Source organism: Ixodes scapularis, unplaced genomic scaffold (genome assembly GCF_016920785.2).
Source record: "Ixodes scapularis isolate PalLabHiFi unplaced genomic scaffold, ASM1692078v2 PGA_scaffold6__148_contigs__length_123643588, whole genome shotgun sequence".
Taxonomy (NCBI): Eukaryota; Metazoa; Arthropoda; class Arachnida; order Ixodida; family Ixodidae; genus Ixodes; species Ixodes scapularis.
The window spans coordinates 81,946,871-81,972,763 of record NW_024609881.1 but is presented as its reverse complement, the minus strand read 5'-3'; the positions used below and the strand labels follow the sequence as shown (position 1 = coordinate 81,972,763).

Sequence of the window (25,893 nt, the reverse complement as noted above, 5' to 3'; positions counted from 1 at the left end):
AGTAATGTTTGCGAAGTGTTTGCAGTTCATTTTTTTTTTCGTTGCTCTAACTCGTGGGCGACGCCTGTCGATATGCGCGAGCACTCGCCACGGAGCACATATGAAGTGAATGAAGTGTAGTTTCTGGAGCGTACTTGCTTTCCCGAGCAGCTCCCGGTAGGGAGCGAGGGGAAGGGAGTGAGCTCGGCATTTTTCCGTGCCCCTACCGGGGAATTTCAGCGGAAAGAGGGAGGAGGAGGAAACAAGTCCCCCCCCCCGCCCCGTCGGCGCTATGCGGGGTTCAACTTTCTGTGTCGTTTCGAAACCGAGTATGCCCGCGCAAAACGCAGAAGGTCGGCTAGTGCCTGGGCGCTAATAGCGTTGGCATATTTGCCACAGAAAGTGATCCCACAATCCGACTACCTCGCTAAAAAAAAAAAAAATGAATTAAAATATTTTAGGCAATTAAAATAGTCGTTCGAACTTAGCGAGTCGGTTAACTTCTTTGAGCGCGTTTGCCCTTTTTGCGCAGGTACACTGCGGGAAAGTGACAGAGGCGGAAAAGACCTTTTGTCGGAAGGGAGTGCATTCCTGTGTTGCCTATTCGAACTGTCACATTTTAAAGTCTGTATTTCTTGTTGTTGTTGTTTTTTGCGTGCACCACGGTTCTTAACTAATTAACCCGCAGCAGTATGTCGTCCTAAAAACTCTCGCTCCCCCAACTGGGGGCGAAGAAAAAAAAAAAATTAGCGGAGGACAGCTGACGAAGAACAGACGTGTGACATGACCATGCTTTTGCGTTGCGTTCAGCGCTTGATGTTTCGTACGTCTTTAGTCGCGAAGAGACAGCGAATAAAAGTGGCTCTGTACTTTCTTACTTTGATCATGCTTCTTTATTTTTATTTTTTATTTACTTCTTTGTTTCTTTTTTGTCCAGGGATGCGTCCGTTACACTACGCCGCATGGCAGGGCAAACCGGAGCCGGTGGAACTTTTGCTCGAGTATAACTCGTCAGTCAACGAAGGCGCCAACTCGGGCGACACGCCGCTCCACCTGGCGGCAAGACACGGTCACGTCCAAGTCGTAAGTACTCTCGTGTGTATTAAGGCCGCGTCCTGCTGCCTATTTATTTATTTATTTATTTGAAAATGCTGCGACCTTACATAGGGCCAATGGAGAAGCGGAAAGGAAACCATACAACAAGGCAAACAAGTGAAACATCAAGTACATTCAGTATAGTGTAAGAGGAACAGTAATCTACCAGAGGGTCCAAAGAAGGCAAAACTTCCAAATCCGCTCTTCACATTCATTACACTTTTGAAATACGACAAACAAAACCGTTCGAAAAACAACCCATTGAACTTTCAATATAAATATCTCAAGTTCAAGTAAACGAAATGCTGGACCAATTTTCGATAGTTCTAGGAAAGAAGGAATATTTCGAAACAATTAAGGGGACGTTTATACGGTGCAATATATTTGAAGGACGAAAACTTCGCGTACGTTACATCACCTGACCTGACGTCGCATGACGTCAGGTCGCGTGGCACCGTCACATTGCGTCACGCGACTGCGTCATGTGACCTCGGGTCAGGTGGCGTCAGTTTCCCCGCTAAATTTTGCGGGGCAATTTATGCCCGTGAAGTCAAGGTATCACGTGACAGCACGACTAGAAACTGTGACGTCCATTTTCCCCGAAAAACTTTAGCGAGGAAATTGCTGTCACGTGATACGACGACATCATGCGATCAGACTAACACGAGCAGAAAAGTCCCGTGGAGGGTGCCCACGTATAAAACTATCGTTTAAAAAAAAAAAAAAAAAAAAGGAAATGAAAGACGTTTACAAATCTCTGTATAATGCGAAATTAGAGCGCAGCTCTTGAAAAGGAGGAGGGGATGGTACGGAGTGGAAGGTATGCCCCTTCTCCTCCTCCATCCCCTCCTCCTCGAATTCAGTTTCTCCGCTAGATTTAGCGGGGAAAATGACGTCACATGACTTGGTGTCACGTCACCTATGAACAAATTCAGTTTCTCCGCTAGATTTAGCGGGAAAATTGACGTTACGTGACCTCGATTGGTGTTGAGGTCAAGTCAAGTTTCCCGCTAAATCTAGCGGAGAAACTGAATTTTCCCGCTAAACATAGCGGGGAAATTGAAATGGTGTTGAGGTCATGTGACGTAGTTTTCCCGCTAAATTTAGCGCGGTTACGCCGACCCCGACGCCGCGAAACACGGAAACAGACGCCTAAGAGCTGATCTCTTAAATGTTGCAATAGCGAGGTGAGCTTTGACGTGTCGGCGAACAGCGTCTGTTGTTTGCCGCTGTTGCGAGGTCGAACACCTGACTACTGTGGTTGCCTGGACTCGGATAAGCGGGGCTGTTCGAGCGCCGTTCCCCTGCGCAGGTGGAGAGGCTACTTCGATACCACGCCAACCCTCTCCTTCGCAACAAGGAGTACAGGACACCGCTGGACCTGGCGTGCGAATTCGGCCGACACAAGGTGAGCACCGTACACTATAGTACCGTATGGTATATAGCACGCTGTGAGTAACGCTCTCATGCCCACGCGTGCGCACTCGCGGCGTGGAGTGAGTTCGTTCCGGTCGGCACTCCTCCACGAGTGGCTGACACTTTCTGAGTTCGTTTCACCGTGTCGCGGCGTGCATGCACTCGCTGGACCGAGAGAATCGAGCGTGCGCCAGGATGCAATCCCGTCGTGCATCGCTCAGGCGAGACAGGCGAGGTGGGAGAGCAGACGACGGGGAATCGTCTGCTACTGTTTTGTTACAAACTGCCAATCGCACAAAAAAAAAAAAAAGTGTTTTTTTTTTTTTTTTTGTTAGAAATTGTTTTTGCAAGAGACGGGATCGAACGCGAGCTTGAATTGTGACTTTCTGCTCTTCCATGCGGAAAACAATCGACAACCCATCCTTTCGCAAGTTTTGAGTCGTTTGACGTACAGTCGCTGAAAATCTATCGACCAGTAAAATGGCTCGGGACAAACGTGTCGGCGGCTGCGAGATCTCTCTCACTGGTGTACGGGTGAAAAGTTATCGACCAAGATATGGCCGATTGTGGACTCACGAAGTGAACCTTTGTCCAGAAAGTTCGCCCAGCAGAACCTGAGATGCGTCCAATCAGCAGCCGAGAAAGCTAAACGTGCACGTGATTTTGACCAACGCTTGGGTAAAATCACCTTGTTTAACATTTAGCTACATCAGTTACTTCCCTCTTTTTTTTATTCGTTTCTTTTTTTGTTCGTTCGAGAAAGCCTTCGATTTCACCGCTCTCATTTTAAGTAAAAGCTGCTGTCAAGGATCCTAATCGAAGGTGCCGCGAAGCGTATCGCTGGAAATTCCAAGGGACTAGTTTGAAAACCGTATCCTTTCAATTGTTCACGCTTATCAAGCTTCTGCGCGAGTTGTATCAACGATGTTTTTCCAGCGTAAACATGTTAGGAGACTGGAAAGATTGCTCACTTTTTGTTATTTCTCACAGTTGCTTTGTAGTCACCTTGTGGCGGAAAACATACGTCGTCCGTAAAATATCTCCACGACAATCGAGTTCTTCAAGTCATCGTAAATAGAAACATTGCAGCGATCGCACTGGTTGGAGAGAACTTTATTTTTCGATTCTGTTTCTACTCTCCACTTAGAATTCTGTTTCGCGTTCCCGCCTGTCATGTGGAACAGCAGGGCGCTATTTTCGGTTTGAGGTCGGTACTCTTGCGATAACGTATAGACCGCGACATCATCAGTTTGCTCTCGGCAAGTTCGTTCGGGACCGGTTCTTCGTGCAACACTCCGTGAGTGCGATGCATTCTGGGAGATATCTCGCATGGTGCCAGTGCTTGGGAAATGAACTCGCTATAAGTGTGTGTTCACCGACTTGCGACTCTGGGGACTGTGGGCCTTAGAACCGCCTAAATATCTTCAAAAAAAAAAAAAAAAAAAAAACGCGCTGGTGACATTTTGTGCGGTCACGCTGGAAGTGCATGTCACTAGAGCGAAGGTTTTGTGGTTTTTGCGAGATCAAATATTACGTAGTAGCAGTTATGTGAGTTGATCGTCTATAGCATAACAAAAAAAAGAGATGTCTGTAAAAAAAAAAAAGAGTAAATATACGGGACGTTCAAGTGTTCCAAGGCTACCCGACAGGTGGCGCCAGTGAGTACTCTCGTCCAGAGCCGTATATGTATTATGCAGAGAGTTTGGCCATTCGTTGAAAAGTGTAGGAGACAAATGAGGAGGCGTCGATGGCCGAAAGCGGGCTGGGCGTGTTCCAGGGCGTTTTCACAAATTCGAATGTGGCCAACCAGAAGCCGGAAATAATACCCTGGCGGTGGTCGCGAGAAACAAACCTGGTAAGTGTGTCGGAGTAACTCTCGGTGACTGAAAATATGGTGCACGTGATGTTCCAATTATGGTCTTCCAAAATCATGGTGGAAGAGTGTGACTAGCGAAACAATCGACATAATCCGTACGCCAAGCGCCGAGGGCTGGGAATCCGCCGTCCGAGCAGTCACACTCTATCCGAGCAAAACAGAGTTGAGCGGCGCATTCGTTTCTTACATCTTTCTGCATGATCATGATCGAAACATCACGTGAACACTATTTTCAACCATAAAGGGTTGCTACACTTCGCTCCCACACGAGCTTATTAAAACCATATAGCAATTTTCTTTCTTTATTTTTTATTCTTTATTCAAATATTACCCCGCATTGCCCGGAGGCGTTTTGCAGGGGGGTTACAGTTTTGAAAAAAAAAATACATCTTCATTTGTAGAGCACACCTGGTCTTTAAACAGCCTATTCCACTTTGCAATGGTTTTAACAAAAAAATAATTTGCATACATGTTCGTCCTGGCGTGGTACTCTCGGATTTTGAAAGCATGGTCAGTCCGTTTAGAAACATAATGTGGGTGTTTCAAATATACTTCTCTGTTAATGCCAGTTTTATTATTATATATGAGAAATAAAAACTTCAGTCTCAACTTTTCTCGTCGAGAAGAAAGCAGTTCCCAATTCAATTCGCTTTTCATTTTAGTGCAGCTCTCCCTCCGCCCATAACGACCCAGTACAAACCTAGCAGCTCTATTTTGAATTCTTTCCAATTTGTCATTCAAGGTTACGTGCGGAGGGTCCCAGACGGCGCAGGCATATTCTAAAATCGGCCTAACACATGTTAAGTACGCGGTTTTCTTTAATTCGGGTTGTGAACATTTCAAATTCCGTTGAATAAAATTGAGCGCCCTGCCAGCTTTTAGAATGACATCACCAACGTGAGCATTCCAAAAACAGTCGGATGACAGTGTGACACCAAGGTACTTGTAGGTAGTTTCGTTATTTATTAGGGCGTTATCTATCTGATAAGCACTTTCAATTTTTTTCTTTCTCTGGGTAAAACTCAGGTGTACACACTTCTTTGGATTTAAGTTCATCTGCCACTTGGAACACCAAGTATTAATACAATCCAAGTCTCGTTGCAACGTAGCAGCATCTTGTTCGTCCTTAACTTCCCTATACACAACGCAGTCGTCAGCGAACAACCGTATGGAGGAGGAAATTCCCACGGAAATATCGTTTACATAAATCAGAAACAAAAGTGGTCCCAGGACCGAGCCTTGTGGGACTCCTGACGTTACGTTAACGTACTCCGAACTTTTTCCGTTCAAGACAACACATTGACGACGTTGAAATAAATAATTTTCGATCCAGCGGAACACATTTAAGTCTAAGTTTAACGACTCTAGTTTACTAAGAAGGAGCGGATGCGACACAGTGTCGAACGCCTTACGGAAGTCTAGAAAAACACAATCCGTTTGCCCTCCATCGTCAATATTGGACGCCAGTTCATGGTAAAATTCTACGAGCTGTGTCGTGCAAGATAGGCCTTTACGAAACCCGTGTTGTTGACTAATTAGTATGCTGTTGTTTGTTATATGTTTCATTATTCCTGTATATAAAACATGTTCAATAATTTTGCATGAGATGGCTGTTAGTGATATTGGCCTGTAGTTTGAAACCTCTTTTTTTGAACCACCTTTATGAATAGGGACAACATGGGCGATTTTCCAATCGTCTGGTAGGATACCAGTGGAGAGTGACTTTTCGTAGATTACATAAAGATACAACGAAATAGGTCCGGCACAGCGCTTTAGTATACGGGGAGAAATACCATCAGGGCTATTTGCCTTAGTTTCGTCAATGTTTCTTAAAAGCAACTCGATGCCCCTCACGCTTAGTTCAACTGGCTCCATTAACGGGATGGCACTTGCATGTGCTGGAGGACAGCTGCTATCTTTAGGTAGGAAGGTAGATTGAAAGTAATCATTCAAGCACGTAGCCTTTTCAGTATCGTCTAAGAGGACATGATGGTTGTGCACAATTTCGTTTATTCCTAAGACTTCGGATCCACAGCCTTTTATAAACTTCCAAAAAAGTTTAGGGCTAGTTTTCATCCTGTCGTTAAGTTTTTTAAAGTATCCTTCTTTCGAAATTTTTATGGATAATTTATACTCCTGCGCTAATTCAGACAACTTCTTCAAGTGATTGTTACTTCTACTTTTCTTATACTTGGGAAATGCTCTCCTTCTTTTTTTAATTATCCTTAGGATACGTGAAGTCACCCAGGGTTTTTTCTTTTTTTTCAGTCTAGTAGAATCTATGCTTGGAACATAACGGTTCATAAGTTCAAGCAGCTTGTTCTTAAATACACACCATAATTTATGGACGCCGTAATCCTCAGCTAGGCATTCAAAGACCGGCAAGTGGTCAAGCAGCTGCTGATAAATACTAGTATAGTCGCCTTTCTCGAAGAAAAAAACTTTCCTTGTTGCGCATGTCGTCGGTCGAATGATTCCTGATTTGACGCTTGCAATGACGGCGTTATGATCACTTATTCCTGGTATAATGGTGACGGAATCTATAAGGTTGGGTGAACTGCAAAACAAAAGATCTAATATGTTATTATTATAAGTTGGATCCTTTACATATTGTAACAGTCCATAAGTATCTACGATGTTCTTCATTTCTAGATTAATCCGACTACTAACTTTGCATGAACAAGTGCCATCATTCCATTTCAATTCTGGCAGGTTAAAGTCACCTGAAAGTAAAATAGGGTGCCGAGATGCCTCCGAAACGATTTCAAACAACGACTGTAACGTCTTTAAATCTGAATTCGGTGGCCGATAAAACGTTCCGACGGCGTACGACGAATTGTCAGATAAAATAACTGAGCACCAAATTGACTCGACATCGTCATGATCAATATCTAGCCTGGATGATTTTAGAGAGGAATGAACCTTGCACCAAAACAGTTTCTCGCTCCACCACTAGGGTTGGCCAAGGGAGCATGTCGAGCCCACTTTCTGCGTCTGGCGCACGCCCTGGCTCTGCCCGCGCCTCCCATTGACCAAACTCTCTGTATACACGGCTCTGCTCTCGTCCAGAGCCGTATATTAGGAGAGTTTGGCCAATGGGCGCAGCAAAGGCCGCCGCCAGCGCCGAATACTCCCCCCGCGGTTAGAGCGTAAACCAGGCACGTTGCCAGAGGGGAATCCATGGAGCCCGCTTCCCCCCCCCCCCCCCCTTTCCCCGAAATCCTCCATTTTGCTGGGGCCTCCTCTCCCCCCCTCCCCCTCATACAGCATTTTGTCATGGGCGGGCCCCGCCCCCCCCCCCTTCCCCCCCCCCTTCCCCCCCCCCCCCCCCCCCCAAACCAAATCCTGGCTACGTGCCTGGCGTAGACTAAAGGTGCGGAACTTAGTCGACCAATCAGCAGACCGCGACCTCATAATATTGGAAACGACATTTAAAGCGTGAACCACCCTTTACGCACCGACGTCCTTTTACGCACCGTTAGCAAAAAATCCTGCGCGCATGCCCAGAAACCAGGGTAGCCCAATGCGAATATATCTGCGTTGAGTTGAGTCGGCGTACACAATGGTGCGACATACGTGCATTTTTCTTCAAGAGGTACGAACTTTAACTGTGCGAGATGTAAACCGCGTCGACATTTAGGACATAGCAGGAACGCCAGGAGCACCCACCGCGACGGCCTTTTTCTCTCCCGCTTATATCGTTATCACAATACGCACGTACGCAGTCTATATATATCAGTTACGCCGCTCCGACCGGACAAAGGACTTATACTTATATAAAAGTGCGACTTACATACCAACCTCGTAAAAATGGACGTTATATATATATATATAAAAAAATAAAACAAACGAGACCAACAAAAAAAAAAGGGGGGGGGGGTAGTGAAAGGATGTTTACGTCACATCGTGTTTGCGATTCATTTTCGTCTCAACTCGCTTTATTTTGGCCAATGGGAATTCCCTTATATTGGGTGTTATCAATAGCGTGGCTTCCTTTAAGGTAATTGGGAAAAATCGGCGCCTTCCCGTAGTGATCTGTAACGTTCGCGAATGTTTTTAAAATGTCCATTTTGCCTCCGTGGAATTTTAAGGCGTAGCACAAAACATTATGGTACGACACGTCCGGATTAGTAATTCCCCTTAGATAAATTAACGACGATGAACCATCTTGGAATGCGTTTTGTTATACCAAAGGCACGTTCTTGCGTATACCACAGCGGAACCTCGGCGCAGTTATAATCACTGACAATGTGACAGCGAGGAGCTTCAGGCGTCCTGCCTCATGCGCGAGCTTTCCGCCTTCGACAGTGCTTCCGCGTGCAGCCGAAGCACGACCGAAGGCTCAGAGCGCGTGCTGTAGGTCGTGCGTTCCAAACACACACACTGACTTTCTCGTTCCTTCACTGAATAGAATCGCGATCTTGAAAATTTGGTCGCGACCTCTATGTTCAAATTCCTATTATGATGCATGAAATGCACCACACGGAATTGGTGGGGCAATCGGTGTGTCACGTGACGTGTATTTTCCCGCTAAATTTAGCGGGGAAGCGAAATTAGTATCTGACCACGAGACGAGAATATTCCCGCTAAATTTAGTGGACATCTGAATTGGTGGATGGGTCAGTGACGTGAATTTTCCCGCTACATTTAGCGGGGAAACTGAGCTGACGTATAGGTCACGTGACGTCAATTTCCTTAGGGTGAATTGGTCACGTGACGTCAGGTGACATCACGTGACGCTATTTCCCCACTAAATTTAGCGGAAAATGCGCGGACGAATGGACAGACAAAATTGGGGGGGGGGGGGGGGGTAGCTTAAAAAGCATTTCATGCTTTAACAGCCCTGATCTATATAGCGCTATTTCTTTATAGCGCTATGTAGCGCTATTAATATATAATAAACGAGTAATACTATATACAGCACTGACCCAGGTGGCGCTCTATCAGTGGTGCATCTGAGCTAAGTTTCGTTGGAGTCAGCATTGCATGGGTGCTTTTCCTATATTGATTTAGCGCTGCTAGGTACAGAGGTCACAAACAAAAAAATTTACAGTTTTTTTTTTTTTCACCGCAAAAAATATGCTAGGCATCGCCGAACGCTCATTCTCCGCCCAAAGGTAGCGCTAGAGGTCACAGCCAGATGCCAAAGTTTCAGCCCGATCCGATATCCTTATTCAAAAGTTATATAAGTGATTTTCTAAAAATTTTAATGGGAAAATGGAGCCCATTTGTGTCCGTTTTCGGTTTCTGGTGCCATAGAGCCCCATGTATTCGAAAACTCCGTCGGCCACCATTTTCCCATTGAAATTTTCAGAAAATCACTTAAAACTTTTGATTAAGTTATCGGATCTGGCTGAAACTTCGGCGTCGGGTTGTGACCTCTAGCTCTACCTTTGGGCGGAAAATGAGCGTTCGGCAGTGCCTAGCTTATTTTTGCATAAAAAAAAAAAAACTTTTTTTTTTCTTGTGACATTTTGTATGTGTGAATTGGCCTAAAGTGTCCCATGTGAGTTGTCCTCGAATGAAGTGTCTGAAGCGCGGTGGCAGCCGCATTTTCGCGCTTCCTGCGGTGCACCCGTGCATTACACCCATACTTCGGGGTGTAATGTGTACACCAGCGAGAGAGGGTGCATAGCTATTTCATTGGGGTTGTGTACTAATAATATCTGACACGCGCGGGGGAGTGCGTACACTACACCGTTTTTTCTGAGGGCGCGATCTGCTGCGGCGCAGGCTGTGGAGTTGCTCCTGAGCACCCCCAGGTGTCGCCAGCTGCTCGGGGAGAGCAGACAAGACCAGTTAGACAACGAACGAACCACCTGCCTCCATCTGGCGGCCAGGAACGGACACACCGACATCATCAGGTGAGGAAGAGCAGTAGACAGTCGGGCATAGGAAGTTTTTTCAGTAGGTCCTTCCGATGACTCCGATAACGATACCCGATACTCCGCCCCCGCCTTTGTGCGTGCATCGTATCGTTATCGAGGGTATTGGAGGTATCGGAACGACCTATTAAAACTCTTTTTTATTGGGTATGGCGTGTTTCGGTTCGGAAGCGTCAAAATAGGGAGTTTTTGTAGACCGTGTTTCCCCCTCCGCTAAGCCCTGCGCAATGAAGAAGCCGCCACTGCGCCTGCGCGCCGATAGCCTTGACTGTAGAGTTCCGCGTATCGTAGCGGGTTGCGGAGGGCGTTGCGGGACGGCGAAAACCATCTACGAAAACTCCCTATTACGCACGCATTGTGGTGTCATGGGGTATTGGGAGTTTTTCTAGATCGTTTCCGCCGTCCCACACCGCTCTCCGCAGCTCGCTACGACACCGGGAACTCTACAGTCAAGGCCATGGGCGCGCAGGCGCAGTAGCGGCTTCCTCGTTGCGATGGGCTTAGCGGAGGCGGAAACGCGGTCTACGAAAACTCCGTAATTGTTATGGGAGCTAGCGGAACTATGTACTGAAGACTAAAGGCTGGTTCACACTGTTGAAATCGACTTCGACGGAGTCCGACACAACGGGGTTTTAAGTTGCTTACGACCGCCATTGGTTCTGCGCGGCGCGGTCGTAAGCCGTCAGAAGAGACTTAAAACCCGGTTTTGTCTGCCTCGGTTGTAGTAGGTTGCAACAGTGTGAACCAGAGTCTTGAAAACGTTTCGCCGAGCAGCTGCCTCCGTCCCTTCAATAACAAGAGACATTAGGGAATTGTAGTAGACCGTTTTTCTCCTCCGCTACGGTATCCTTGAAGAAAACGCCGCAGCTGGGCCTGCGCGCCGCCAGCCTTCTCTGCACAGATCAAGGTCTTGTGGCGGATTACGGAGCGCTATCCGGGCGCTTAGCGGGCTGCGGAAACGGTCTACTATACAATTCCCCAGTATTGTTTGGATACGTAAACTCGATCTCTAATGTCTCGCAGGAGGAACTAACAGGCGTTAGCTTTTTACGCCAAAATTACTGCACTAATTGAGTCCCTACTGTCTCTGAAAGAAATGCAAAACTTCGTATGATTCTGTTTCCTTTTCTGGTCCTCGCTTGTCATTAAAGAATAGTAACCGATAATAACCGATTTTGGGGTGTTTAAAGTAAACGCCGATTCCTCCCGCCTGGTTTGATACAGAAATCAACACTCGTATGCAGGACTGGAACCCCTCACTCTATAGTGTAACTTTGTTTTCTTTTTCTTTCTTTCCTTTTTTTTTTTAACGCGAGTTTTCGAGTGTATTTTTATTTCATATATCGGGAACGCAGGCGTTGAAATTCTAGAATAACGAGTAGAATTCTAAAAAAAAAAAGAAAAAAATCCACGTGGTCGGTGTGCTTCGTCGTGCGAGGACGTGCGGTTGTCGCCGCAGGTGCCTCCTGGCGGCCGGTGTGGACATCAATCGGTCGACGCTGCGGGGCACTGCGCTCCACGAGGCCGCTATGCACGGCAAGCTGGAGGTGGTCCGACTTCTCATTCAGGTCAGCCTCGCTACACTTACTACATTTTACTTTTTTTTTCGGCCAAGAAAATCTAGTTGGACTGCTTAAAACCGCAGAGGAAAAAAGTCGAATACAACAAATGCACGCGTTGCTTGAGGAATCCACACAGGTTTATTCATTATCTTCTTCTTCTCACCAGTATAATTATTAGCAGCAGGGGCAGTAATAGTAGCAGTATAGTAGCATTAGTAATGGTAGTTGTAGCTCTTTAATAATGGCAGCAGTAGTCGCCTCAGTAATGATGATAGTGTTGGGAAAAAATAGATTTGTGTATTAGATATGCATACCAAGACTTTTGCGTATCATATTAGGTGATTAAATGTAAGTTATTATACCATATTTTATGTAGAAGTACAGTAGTGTAGTGCATACCAGCATCAGCTGTAAAAGCAAAGGCCTGTTCGCACACATCAGTTTTTTCGAGACCTTGTGCCCTAAAACATCTAAAAAAATATCCAAGGACGAAACAGAGTAGTAGATACTTTATTGAAAAGATAAGGTAACTATGTCGTTGCCCCTTGGTTGAGAACTCACTGGCAAGCTGGCGCCATCTATACGAAGGTACCCTGGCACTTTATTTTGCTAGAAACTAAGGTTTTGAGGTATTTGCGAGATCGGATGTATACGTCCTGTTTATGAGCATTAATGGTTTGTAACAGTGACAAAAAGTTTTTTTTTCGAGCCAAAATAGAGAAATAGTATAATCCTCGAAAGAAAAAAAGGAAATATGCTGATGCTCAAAGTCTTCCACTATCTACCGATAGATGGTGCCAGCGTTTTTTCGCATTAAAATATATCTTAAGAGATTTTAAGGCGCACGATCCTAAGAAGTCTCAAGTATGTGAACAGTAGTTACGGTTTGGTTCATATTAAGAAAATAGAGTTTTAGGGAACCGTTTTTACGCACCCGATATGGTACGATGGGCCCTCCGGTACGAAATGCGTATAGGCGAGTCTTCTCTGGTAGCGCATGAGCAAAAAATGGTTCCCTAAAACCCCCCGACAGCAAGGCATGCCTCTCCCTCAAAGCTCTCTTCACACAGTGGTTGACGGTTTTGCCTTCCGTTCGCCTTCTCTCCAGCGTTTGCTCTGCTAAAGTAGAAAGAGTGGAGGGCTTCTTAAGGAGACGCTTGTCCCGCTATTCCTAACCTGCAACAACCTATAGTAGAATTATTATGCTACTATACGTACTGCTACTCGGCAACTTTAAACTAGATATGATACGTGTTTTGCATTACTAAGTTCTTATCTTTTTTTTTTTTTTTTAACTCGCGTTACCATTTGAGGTTTGGTGTTATCCAACTTCGATGAGAGTCGGACGCTTGCACACCTATGTAGACGAGTGAATGTCTTATACTGCGCAAGGTGAGCCAACTATCGATGTGCGCTTTTCAGTTACTGCAGTGCAACTGATTACCCCTTCATCAAATGGTCGCCGATTTCAAGTATTTAAGCGACATTACTTATTTGTTCCACTTTTAGAAATGAATGTCGCTTTGAGCTTGAAGTGAATGCTGGATTGACCCAGTGCGGATCTTAGGCTATTTGTAATTACAACGACACGATCAGGATGTGGCATTATAGAAGTGTCGTGAAAAGTGTTTAGTCTGTAAATAAACGTGTTATCTTCTTGAAGACTAGTAGCATTATACAAGCATTAGGTCAGTGGCTCTACGCAATAATGATCTGCTGCCGTTAGTAAAATCACAGTGATTCGATATCAAACATATATTTGTCTTCGTGATGGAAAAGGGTATGAAAATGAATAAATTGGAAATGCATTTTTTTTTTCTTTTTTAGAGCGCGCACAGCGCTTGGTGAGGTTTAAGTGTCAATTAAAGGCTGCTCCCACTGTTACAATATTTAAACATTCGCGGTGATAGAACACGTGTATAGAACCTCGGCCCAGACAGGTCTATGTTTCGGCAGTATACCTTTTTTTTTTTTTTTTCTCAAAATCTTGTCAATTCAGGCAGCCCACCAGAGAAATGCCTAAGTTCAAAGCGTTAGTTCGGGCCGAAGTGGCTTTCGTTGGTGAGTCAAATAAACGTCAAGTGCTGTTTTTCCACTGGTTCGCCACATAGTCGCCAAATTGACAGACATGAAACAAAGACGCCACGGGGATACCGAACGGACAGTCAAGCCTATTTCTGGCATTTGCACGGGTATTTCTGCGCAAAGGTGCCATTTAACAACCGAAGAACCGGCCAACCAAGCCTACAACAAGCCTAAAGGCCCGTCGCGCCATAACTTTCATCGCAAAAACGACCATTGCGGAAAAAAAAAAGAAAAAAAAAAAGAAAAATACGACGCTATTTGAGCAGTCGCTACCTGACCCGACTTTTTGCGATGCGATCTATTCGCGGAGCGGCTGAGCCAATCAGCGGCGTCCGGAGCTGGAGTTGTCGAGGAGCGACTCGCCAACCAAGGCGTTGGACTCGCTCATCGCGCACGCCAGTGTGACCAGCTAATTTTTTTTTTTGCGATGCGACTAGATCGCATCATGCAGCGATGGAAGTGCTGCGCCATTTGCGCTAAAACGCGCCATGAACAAAAGTCTGCTACATCTTGCGCCAGAATGACATTTTCGCTCAGAATTGCGCCACACCTGCGCCAAGATGGGCTTAAAGCAAAATATAAAGATATTTTATTATTGGTCGACCCTAATATTCAGAGTAGAAGGAAAGAAAAGTGGTACAAATATCTGTTTCAAGGCGTCTCTGCTCACCATGTACTTTATTTCATCTTAGGCCAGAGCACAGTCGAAGGCTCGAACGGATAGAACCTCGATCAAGCACATCCCCTTGTGCGGCGTCCTGTCACTGTCGATATATTTACAGGATAAATAAACTACTAAATGTGAAATGGGGAGGTAAGGGATGCTCTATTCCAACTAAAGGGTTGCGCTATGCTTTATTTTTCGGCCATTTTTTAGTACCCCCATTCTAAACAGAACCTATAGACGCTTTACAGCAGCTGTGCATGGGCGCCGCCATAACTGACCTGCAGTTTTTGTTCCCTCTTATTCCGTTCGCTTCACTTCGTCATTACCACAGCAGGACAGGTTATTGCCATTTTAGATGCTACTGTGTTCTTGCGCCCAGCATAGGCCCTTGTGAAGACCCGTCAACGCCCGCTTCAGTGGCTCGGCATCTCGGTAAGACAAGAGAAGGGCGGCTATGGCGGCTCAATCTGGCGCGTGTGTAAAGCGTCTATACCCTAACTGACCAGAGCCTCGTTTCTAAAAAGAAGGCTCTGTGTTTCTTTTTCGTCCTGTCTACTTTTATCACCAAAAGCAATAAGTAATACGCTCCAGTATCAAAGAGGAACCGTCAATCATTATCATAGATAAACTTGTGTAGATATGCAATCACTTTTTCATTTTCAAGTGACGTGCTAACAGATGTGGGCATCTGCCAGGCACGTAGCTGCAGGATTTTGTTTCGGGGGGGCTCATCCATGACAAAATGCTGTATGAGGAGGAGGGGGGAGAGGAGATCCCAGCAAAATGGAAAATTTCGGGGGGGGGGGGGGGGGCGGGCCCCCCCGCTTCCCCCCCCCCCCCCCCGAAATCTTCCGTTTTGCTGGGACCTCCCCCCCCCCCCCTCCCCCCCTGGCTACGTGCCTGGCACCTGCTCCAGAAGCGTCAGCGGCTGCTCCAGACGAATATTTACCCTGCCGCAGAACCTGTTACAGAAGGTCAAATGTCGCTTCCATCACTGCGCGGCATCGCAATAAAATTAGATGGTCACACTGGCGTGCGCGATGAGCGAGTCGGTTCTCAAAAACTCTCGCTCCGAACGGCGCTGATTGGCAGCCGCTCCATGACGATAGACCGCATCGGAGAAAGTCGGGTCAGCTAGCGACTGCTCAAATCGCGGCGCTTCTTTTCCGCGATAGTCGCTTTTACGATGAAAGTTATCGCGCGGCTAGATCAGATTCTGGCCCAAAGACGCCCGGTGCGAACTGCAAGCCGAACCAGTCAAACCCAATTCTGGAATTTTCGCGGGTTATGGTTATGGATATGGATGAATATGGTGGCTTAACCTTTTGTATAACCTCTTAGGCTTAACCTTTTAATCACAGTTCTAACAAACCTGGATCTAGCCAAAAAAAAAAAAAAAATTGATTGTTATTGCTTCCCACTCTTCTCACAGTTTTCCCCCACCAGTCCTCCAATCTTCGCTTTGTGATCTCAGCCACTGTGAGGACGCCGCCATCCTCCTGCTGGCCGCGCTAGCCACCATGGTCTCGACTTCCCACTTCATCGATGCACGTCGTCTGCGTCGTCTGCTCCTATCCTGTCGATGGTGTCGGTTCCAACCTCTTCAGCCCCAGTGCAACCGCGTAGTCCACCAGATCTGGTGGCATTGGCGGCCTCAGCTCTCGCCACTCCATTATGACATGTTCGGCTGTCTTCTCCTGCTGGCCGCATAGCTGGCATGTACCGTCCATCCCCGGTGTGTACTTGGACCTCAGGTGGCGTGTCCTCAGCACTCTACTTCGTGCCTCGCACAGCAGCCCACTGCCCCTCGAGTTGTCGACGAATTCCTCGCGCACAATGCTCTTCTTCTCCGCACCGTAGACGGCGAGGGACGGCCGCGCGCCGACCGCGGCGACCCATCTGGTCGTTACTGTCTCCTTCACACGTTCCCGGACCTGTTTCGCCGTCCCCGGGGATTCAACCTCATACAGCAGCACCCGTGGTACGTCATATCGCTCCGTGAGCTTGATCACTTTCTTTACCCAGCGGGTGTTGATGCTTCGAAGGTGGATGTACTTGAACACCTGGTGAGCCCATCGTTGTTCTGGCGAAGTGCATAGACGCCGCTCGAAAATAAGTTTGCTGCTGGCCTCACGAGCTTCAAAGCAGGACCAGCCCAAGTCGCCCTCGACGTACTCACTGGTGGTGTTTCGGTATGTTCCCAGCGCCAGGCGACCCACCTCTCGCTGCCTCACTTCCAGATGTTCTCGTGTACGTGCCGACAGGCACAGTATGGCATTGGCGAAGGTCAGGCCCGGCACCGCCACCATTTTCCAGAGTGCCCGCACCGTCTCGTACCGGCTAAAACTCCACATTCCCCTGCATCCCCCTTGCGTTTGTTTGCCGTGCATGGTCCGCAGCTCGGCTTCATGTTGTTCAAGGTACTTTTGTCCCGACTGCAGCGTCACTCCCAGGTACTTATATTCGGTCCTCCACTCTATCTCCTGGCCCTGAATGTTCACCCTCTGCGACAGCGTAAAGGCATCCTCTGTTGCCTGGGTGTCCCGTTGCTCCACCCCTGCCCCAAGGACTCCAGACTTGCTGGGGTTGAACGTTAGCTGCAGGGTGGTTTCCTCTTCTCCACAGGTGTCCAGTAATTTCTGAAGCTCCTCCAAGGACCCCGCCATAAGCACCACGTCATCCGCATAGATCAAGGCAGGGATCCTCTGATCTACTTGCCTCCCCTCTTCACCATAGCACATTTTGAAACCTAACCGACTGTCCTCCAGTGCTTTCTCCAGCCTTGCAATGTACAACATGAACAGAGGTGGTGAAAGCGGGCACCCCTGTCTCAGTCCCTTTGTGGCCTTTATGGGCTCGGTGAATTCCGCCCCCCACTGAACCATGCAAGGCCCGAAGTTGCCAGATGACAACCCAACAAAACCGGACAGTGAAGCCTAATTTTTGCACATGTTTGCCATTTTAGGGCTGCAGACTTTGGCCAAAATAATATCAAGTTTGCCAGGCAGGTTTTGTGCGGTGAGGCGCGATGAGAACAATGGGCCCACGGCCAACGATCAACATCGGTCGCGTTCGTCTATCTAACTAAATCATCTCTGATCATATAAACAAAGAAGTAGCTGACGTTATTGCCGACGACGAAAGAGTGTACAAAGTTTCTCTATCCTATATATCTACATGCACCCATTGTTATCCCGCACGCCGTGACGACGCCGACGAAACGATCCGAGCTTTGGTGTGTTTTGGTTTCTGCGGCTACTTCCTAGACTGTTAGCAGTTTAGTTCTCGCTTATATCGCTCAGCACCTACGCGAGAAAAGTAAAATTGAGGCACGCCCCCCTCCCCGTCTTGCGTGCGCTCCCTTTTTTGCTTGTTCGTTTGTTTGATGTAACTCGCGCGGGATGTTGAAGGAAGCGCGTACAACAGCGAAGGTTTCAGGCGTGGAATAAAAAGTGTGGAAGAGAGAGAGGGGGAGAAACAAGAAAAGGAAACGACGTGGTTGCTCTCGAGGCGGAAGTTGACGGAAATTAGCGCTCCCACGAATCTCCGCCCCGACTCTTGCGGGACGCAGAAACGCTATCATTAAACGGGGATCTGCCCAAGTCTTGCTTAGGGGCTGTTGATCCCCCCGTGCTCTGCCTGCAACACCTTTTCCGAGAGTTGGTTTCTCTTTCAGAAGTTTTTTCTTTATACAATGTTTTTTTTTGTGTGTGTGTGTTTTTGGTGGGGGTGGCGCTCTTGGTGAAATCCAAATGCGAGAGATAACATTTCAAGAGTTGGTATTACGACGCGCCAAGGGCGCAGCAGGCGCCCGGCTGGCGGTGCCAAAAACGCGGGCGATAAGGATATCATCCGCGGTTTTCGAATCGCCAGCTGAGCAAGTTCCTAATTGGAACCATATTTTTATTTTCACGAATTGCAAAGTTGATTAGTAAATCTTTGTCAATTTCTCACGTCGGCCGTGGCTGGCAGCTTGTTCCCGAAATGAGATTCTTCTTCCCTACCACCCCGTTAGTGAGAAGTGTTGACGGCGGGTTTTCCTTTCGCCGGCTCGACAGTGTACGGACAACTTACTTCACATAGATATAGTTCCACAGAGCCATTTGAATAATCGACTTGTGCGTGCTGCCATCTTTGTTCACTGGACCGAGGGGCGCGTTCTGAGTGTGCGCAGTGTAGCTTTCTGCAACTTACAGGGAGTTCCCGAGAAAAGAGAACCTTGTTTTTCGGCCAGGGTAAATAAACTATCCATCGCAGAAAGCTCCAACTCCGCGAGAATCTGATGCTAGTGGTTGGGATAGATTGCGAAAGTTTGAGAACATCGTGCGTTACCTGGATGAAAAGATAATTGAGAAAAACGAAATTTCTCTATACGAGCCGACACCCACCTAAGCCTAATATCGTCTAAACAAGAAATGGCACATAGTGGACGCTTGTAGCATTTATTTCAATAAAAAAAAAAAAAGCTTGATGCCAAGAAACAAGGCAATATCCTCTTTCTTGCTCACAAGTGTATAATATCACGCGTGCGGATTTCAATTTTTTTTATTTCTTTCTGTGTGCCTCGGCAGAGCGGCGTCGACGTGAACAAGCTCAACTCTTCGGAGCAGACGGCCCTGGATTTGGTTCGTTCGTTCTCGAGTTCAAAGGCTGCGAGGGACCTGAAAGTTCTGCTGAAAGGTATATATGTATATGCCGGCTCTCTCGCGTCTTCTCGGCACTCTGTGGTCTCTGTACACTCCGGTCACGTTTGCAAGAGACACGGTGGTTTGCTGCAGACAGGAGGACACAATTGTCCGCAGATACGCCACCTCTTTTGTATGACCAGTGTGGCGGGGCCGTCATCTAGCTGGGCACGTAAAATAACGCAATATATATATATATATATATATATTTTTTTTTTTACAGCGAAGTTTGTAAGGGCTGGTTTCCCCAGGATCGTGTCCGGGACCAAAAAAATGTCGACACCCGTGGTCGGCACATGCCACTGTGGTTGCCGCCGTCGCTCATAGATGGCGGTAGCTGTCCAGAGTGTTGTGTTTCCCGGTTGTCTTAGAGTCACTAAATAAGCTACGCTTTCAGAGTACCGCATTCCTTTTCTTTGGCACTTTGCCGACAATGCAGTCGCTCTATTCAACAATATTCTGGTTTGCTGCAGCATCATTGGGCAATGGCAGTCACGTGACTCGCTATCATCATCATCGCGTTTTTTCAATGGCACCATCTTGTGTCCAGCTATCCGCTGCCTGCTGCTGTTTTACTGTTTACTGCGCGCGCACGCTGAAGTCTGTCGCTCAGCACACACTTTTTCCTTCTTATGTCGAGATACGAACAACACGACCTTGATTCGCTGCCACAGCTGCGGCTACGGCAGCTGGCGCAGGCGACGGCTACAGCTCGGCTTGGCTCAGCTACAGGCGCTCTTCCATCTGCGCATGGACCCAAGATGGCGGCACCTGACGCGCTTCAGATGCGTAGTTTGAGAGTTTCGGTACTCTGAAAGCGTAGCTTTATTTAGTGACTCTAGGTTGTCTGCTTGCCGCCATCGCTGATAGATCGCGGCAACCTCTCCAACTCTCCAACCTTGGCAACCAGACAACTGGTTGCTGCCGTTGCTCATAGATGGCGGCAACATTTCTTCGGAGGAAGAAGAGCGGCAACGGAACGAGCGGCGATGTGCGCGGCAGCGCGAATGGTTCCGCAACCGCCGCGAGGCCGCTATCGCCTCAAGTTCCACTGCGTCAAGCGGTTCAGATTCCCTTGCGAAAGAAGAGCAGATCGCTCGCTTGGAAAGCCAACGCCGAGAACAGAAGCTACAGCTCCGCTGCTCTTCCTTCTTCACAAAAAAAAAAAAAAACTTTTTTTTTTTTAAGCGACGGCGATGGTTGTATATTGCGGTGCGAGAACAAGCGTTCGCATATATATGGGTATTTTCATCTCAAATCGGGCAGGCTAAAAGGGTATAATTTTTAATTTTCACAAAAAAAAATGTTTTGGGGGTATTTCTCAAATGAAGAAGGGCGCAAACCGCATGTTCTCTCGATTTTTTTGTTCTCGAGTTACAAGCCGTAGAAGCCGCAGTGGCAGAAACTAGTGTTTTTGCCTGCCGTCGCAGGTCGCGTGTTTGACACCCTCTGCTGGCGCTATTGTTTTCTCTACACCCTTTTAACTTTTCCCCCTCATTTAATAGGTGTTATAAAGATATCTTGATGTATTCAAATATTTTTAGGAATTTTATTGTTTTCTAAAACATATGTCAAACTCGTCACTCCGGTCGCTTTTCGGTCAAATTTGACAGGCCATTACTTTGTCTGTACTTAAGTAAATTTTCTTTCTTAGGCTCTACAGAAAGCCCAAAACAAGCCCATTATAGACATAATAAAATGATTATGATCTGACGACTAGCCGCTCCGCTACCTTCACGTAAACGTTGTAAGAAATAACAAATGTTGAAAGTTTCAGGTTGATTTTCTAAAAAAAACTCCATTTTTGTAAATTTTTATTCTTTTAGACATATTAGTCGAATACAAGGTAAAAGAGTCTAGAAATGTAATATTTTGGTTGTATGTCCTCTGTTGAGCCCCAATCGTGTGAAATGTGTGAACATTTGTTATTTTTCACAACGTTTACGTGAAGGTAGCGGAGCGGCTACTCGTCAGATAATAATGATATTATTATATCTATAATGGGCTTGCTTTGGGCTTTCTGTAGAGCCAAAAAAAGAAAATTTACCTTAAGTACAGACAAAGTAATGACATGTCAAAGTTTACCAACAATCGACCTGAGTGACGAGTTTGACATTTCGTTTAGAAAACAATCAAACTATTAGAGATATTTGAATACGTGAAGGTATTTTTATATTACCTATTAAACGAGGAGGAAAAGTTAAAATTGAGTAGAAACAACACTAGCACCAGCAGAGGGTGTAAAACACGCGACCTGCGACGGCAGGCAAAAACACTAGTTTCTGCCACTGTGGCTTCTACGCTTCGTAACTCGAGAACAAAAAATCTGGGAAACATGCGGTTTGCGCTTTCATTCATTTGAGAAATGCCCCTAAAACATATATTTTTTTTCGTGAAAATTGAAAGCTGGACTCTTTCAGCCTGCCCGATATGTGAAATTTCATTTCAAATCGGGCAGACTAAAAAAAACATGATTTTTAATTTTCACGAAAAAAACATATGTTTTGGGGGCATTTATCAAATAAAGGAGGGCGCAAACTGCATGTTCCCCAGATTTTTTGTTCTTCAGTTACGAAGCGTAGAAGCCGCAGTGGCAGAAACTAGAGTTTTTGCCTGGCATCGGAGGTCGCGTGTTTGACACCCTCTGCTGGCGCTATTGTTTTCTCTACACCCTTTTAACTTTTCTCCCTCATTTAATAGGTATTATAAAGATATCTTGATGTATTCAAATAGTTTTAGGAATTTGATTGTTTTCTAAAAAACAAGTCAAACTCGTCACTCCGGTCGCTTTCCGGTCAAATTCGACAGGTCATTACTTTGTCTGTACTTAAGGTAAATTTTCTTTATTTGGCTCTACAGAAAGCTAAAAGCAAGCACATTATAGATATAATAATATCATTATTATCTGACGAGTAGCCGTTCCGCTACCTTCACGTAAACGTTGTGAAAAATAACAAATGTTCACACATTTCACGCGATTGCGGCTCAAACAGAGGACATACAACCAAAATATTACATTTCTAGACTCTTTTACCTTGTATTCGACTAATATGTCTAAAAGAATTTAAAAAATAAAAATTTACAAAAATGGGGTTTTTGAGAAAATCAACCTCAAACTTTCAACATTTGTTATTTCTTACAACGTTTACGTGAAGGTAGCGGAGCGGCTAGTCGACAGATCATAATCATTTTATTATATCTATAATGGGCTTGCTTTGGGCTTTCTGTAGAGCCAAAGAAAGAAAATTTACTTTAAGTACAGACAAAGTAATGACCTGTCAAATTTGACCGAAAAGTGACCGGAGTTACGAGTTTGACATGTGTTTTAGAAAACAATCAAATTCCTAAAAATACTTCAATACATCAAGGTATCTTTACAATACCTATTAAATGAGGGGAGAAAGTTAAAAGGGTGTAGAGAAAACAATAGCGTCAGCAGAGGGTGTCAAACACGCGACCTGCGACGGCAGGCAAAAACACTAGTCTCTGTCACCGCGGCTTCTACGGCCCGTAACTCTAGAACAAAAAATCGGGAGAACATGCGGTTTGCGCCCTCCTTCATTTGAGAAATACCCCCAAAACATGTATTTTTTTCGTGAAAATTAAAAATTAGACCCTTTTAGCCTGCCCGATTTGAGATGAAAACACCCATATATATGCTCTTGAACGATCAACCTCAGAATGAACGAAGGGTGCTTGCTTGCTTTCCTGACGTGGAAGTACGAAGTATAGAGCCCTTATATATCGCTTGTATTTCACGAGATTTTAGAATTGCTCGCGCGCCGCAGACCCAGCCTCGTATACCGTTGCTGCTGTTCATCCAGATGACGGCCATTTTGAAAGGAACGAGTGCGCCCCCTGTAGGCCGCGAAAGTTACGAATGGTGCCTGAAACGCGTCTCCGAAGTGGTTCCTCGATGTTCGCCCGATGACGTCACCGAAGCGTCGCCCTACCGCCGGCCGCGATCCTTGCGGCGTCACAGCGGTGGATCTGGCAGACGAACGTTCTGCTGAAGGTCGCTCTCCATCTTCACTGTGCGCGGAAGCTTCGGCAGTTAGAAGTTGGGACGCTGTGTCGATAGCAACACTCGCGTTTGCCGGTGCTTTTTTTTTTTCTCGAAACTTTTACGATTAATTATTAGGATCGCGACGCTTCCGACAGCGCGACACTCCGGCCTCTGTGACGTCATCTGTTGTCCCCTCGGGAACACTTTTGACGTATGGGCGGAATAGGACGCTAAACACACCGATCGGAAACGCGTTCCAGGCAAGGCCGTGCGTAGTGAAACGGAGCAGAAGAATACCGACGTTGATGATGATGATGAAGACCGTGTCATTGCCACGTTGAAGAACCTTGAGCCAGGCTCACTTTCGCGTGATCGGTCGTTACCTAAAGGTCGTGCTTGTGTAAGCAGATCGCATGTGTTGTGGCGGCACTCTCACCTTTCGGTGCACGGCGTGAGAAACGATGTCGATCGGAGGGTCGTACTTCAAACCTGCAGTGGGCGATCGTGTCCCTGGGAGCGAGAAACGCTAAATATAGACTTCATTCCTTGAACCGATAGGGTCCCTTTGACCAAACTAAATATGTAACCTTGCTGAAAAAAAAAGGCATTTCGGCATGTCCAAGCTCGTATTTCGATTACAGGTTAGTAAACGCCATGAAGGGAATTTGTTTCCCACTGTGGCGGGCATGGTAAGCTATTACATCTTAAAGAAGAGATACACAGTAAACGGATCCCAGTTGAAAATTCCCATTAGATTCCAGTTGGAAATTCATGGTACCAGCTGGGTTTTTCGGGCAACCAATTGGTCACTGCCAATGGAAATTCATTTGGAACCCATTCAGGTTCCAAGTGGAAAAATTATTCCAATTCCTGAGACCCATTGGGCAGTGTGCTTCCAATGGGAACCCACCACAACCAATTGGTTGTGGTGGGTTCCCACCACAACCAAATTAAAACCAGTTGGAATTCCAATTGGATTTCATGGGAATTTTCAGCTGGGATTATGCACAAAGCGAATTCCACAGGTATAGTTTCCTTTGAATTTGAATAAACGTATCGTTAGGTAGGGCGTGGGAACAATTTTGTAAAAAATGTGTGGTAGCTTAGTTCCTGCGACGACTGATACTCCCATTGAAAACCTTTAGAAGCAAACAGTTTAATAGAACACGAATATGAAGTGCTTCCTGATAGAATGTACCAAACACTCAATTTAATTTTTAAAAATTGAGTTTTACAGGTTTTTACGAAGTCTCAACTTCAGTCATGCTATTCATGTATCTATATGTAGCATGGATTATTTTGTACTGTTTTAAGACGGAGACAGCTGATTTTAAACTTGACTTCGCGGAGAGCTTAGACTTCGTCAGAACGCAGCCCCAGCCGTCCCAGCCAGATGCCAAAGTTTCAGCACCAACAGTTATCTTATTTGAAAGTTAGAAGCGATTTTCTGAAAAATTCAATGAAAACATTGCAGCCGATGAAGCTTTCGGATATATGGCGCTTTATGCCGTCAGAAACCGAAAACGGGCCCCATTTTCCCCATAGAAAATAAAAAAAAAAATTACTTAGACTTTTTAATAAGATAACGGTTGGTGCTGGAACTTTGGCATCTTGATTGAACGACTGGGGTTACGTTCCGACGGAGTTTGAGCTCTCCGCGAAGTCTAGTTAATTTTTGCGGAGCGAAAACCAGGGTTCGGATTCCTCAAACTTATTGACCGGAGCAATCTTGCCTCAAATTCGGATTGTTTTAGCGAACGAACCGTTAGGAACCATGACTCGAAAAGACTATGGTGTGTAGCTTCAAACATCTATCTGGTGGTATATTTTTCGCGTTATTTCTTGCTCGATATCTGTTGAAACCCCAAAATGAAAAGCCCTGATCTCGCGTCCGTTGTAACAGTGTCGCACAGTGTACTACGTCCGCACACTTGCGAAGGGCTGTTAACGTAAAACCAGAGTGTGGCAATGCCGAATACTTAACTAGGGAGAATACGCATATACCACTTCGCTCATTTACAGTAGACAGCGCGCTCACAGCGCCGAATCCTCCCCAAGCGGTGGGGAGGATTCGTCCCGCTTCCGAGAAAACGAATGCGCTCGCGCAGCCCACGCTGTCACGCTTGCTCGTTGCACCGAGGGAAAGGGCTGCCACCGACGCACCGAGACACCGGATTCGCCGAGGCTGCAGACGCGGTCGTGTCCGCCGTCTCGAAAGCTGTCCACGGCGATAGATGGCGCCAGCCACCCCATCAGTTCAAAGGGGGTAAAAAAAACCGGGGCTGTGCGCGTCTAGCCGTTTCCACCACGGAAAAACTCTCTGCACCAAATAAATGGGGTACTCGCGTATTATGGATCAATAAATAAATAAATATATGTAGCGGCTAAGTCCCCTGCAGCTGTGACACTTCAAATAGTCTCACAACACTCCAACAACTGCAGTAGTATTTTTTTTTTTTTTCGCACGCAAACTTTTAAAGAGGTCTATAAATTTTTTGACAAACAAGCTCAAAATTGTCTTCTCCAAAAGTGGGAATCTTCGCTGAAAAACCCGTTTTTTTTTCCGCTGCAAAAGCTGCTCCAAATCACCACTTGTCAGTTTCACCACTGCATACAGCTTCCTTCGATTTGCCTACA

The 25,893-nt window shown here is 46.3% G+C and overlaps 1 protein-coding gene across 1 annotated transcript in view; it reads left to right on the top strand.

Annotated features, from left to right (window-relative positions):
* The first annotated feature begins 918 nt into the window (after positions 1-918).
* The window catches only part of LOC8029114 (caskin-1), a 164,868-nt gene continuing 139,893 nt past the window's right edge, over positions 919-25,893 (top strand). Inside the window, exons 1-5 of the mRNA XM_042294605.1 lie at positions 919-1,062; positions 2,387-2,482; positions 10,100-10,230; positions 11,711-11,819; positions 19,137-19,245. Coding sequence (XP_042150539.1) covers positions 919-1,062; positions 2,387-2,482; positions 10,100-10,230; positions 11,711-11,819; positions 19,137-19,245 — 589 coding nt within the window. The remainder of the gene's footprint in view (positions 1,063-2,386; positions 2,483-10,099; positions 10,231-11,710; positions 11,820-19,136; positions 19,246-25,893) is intronic.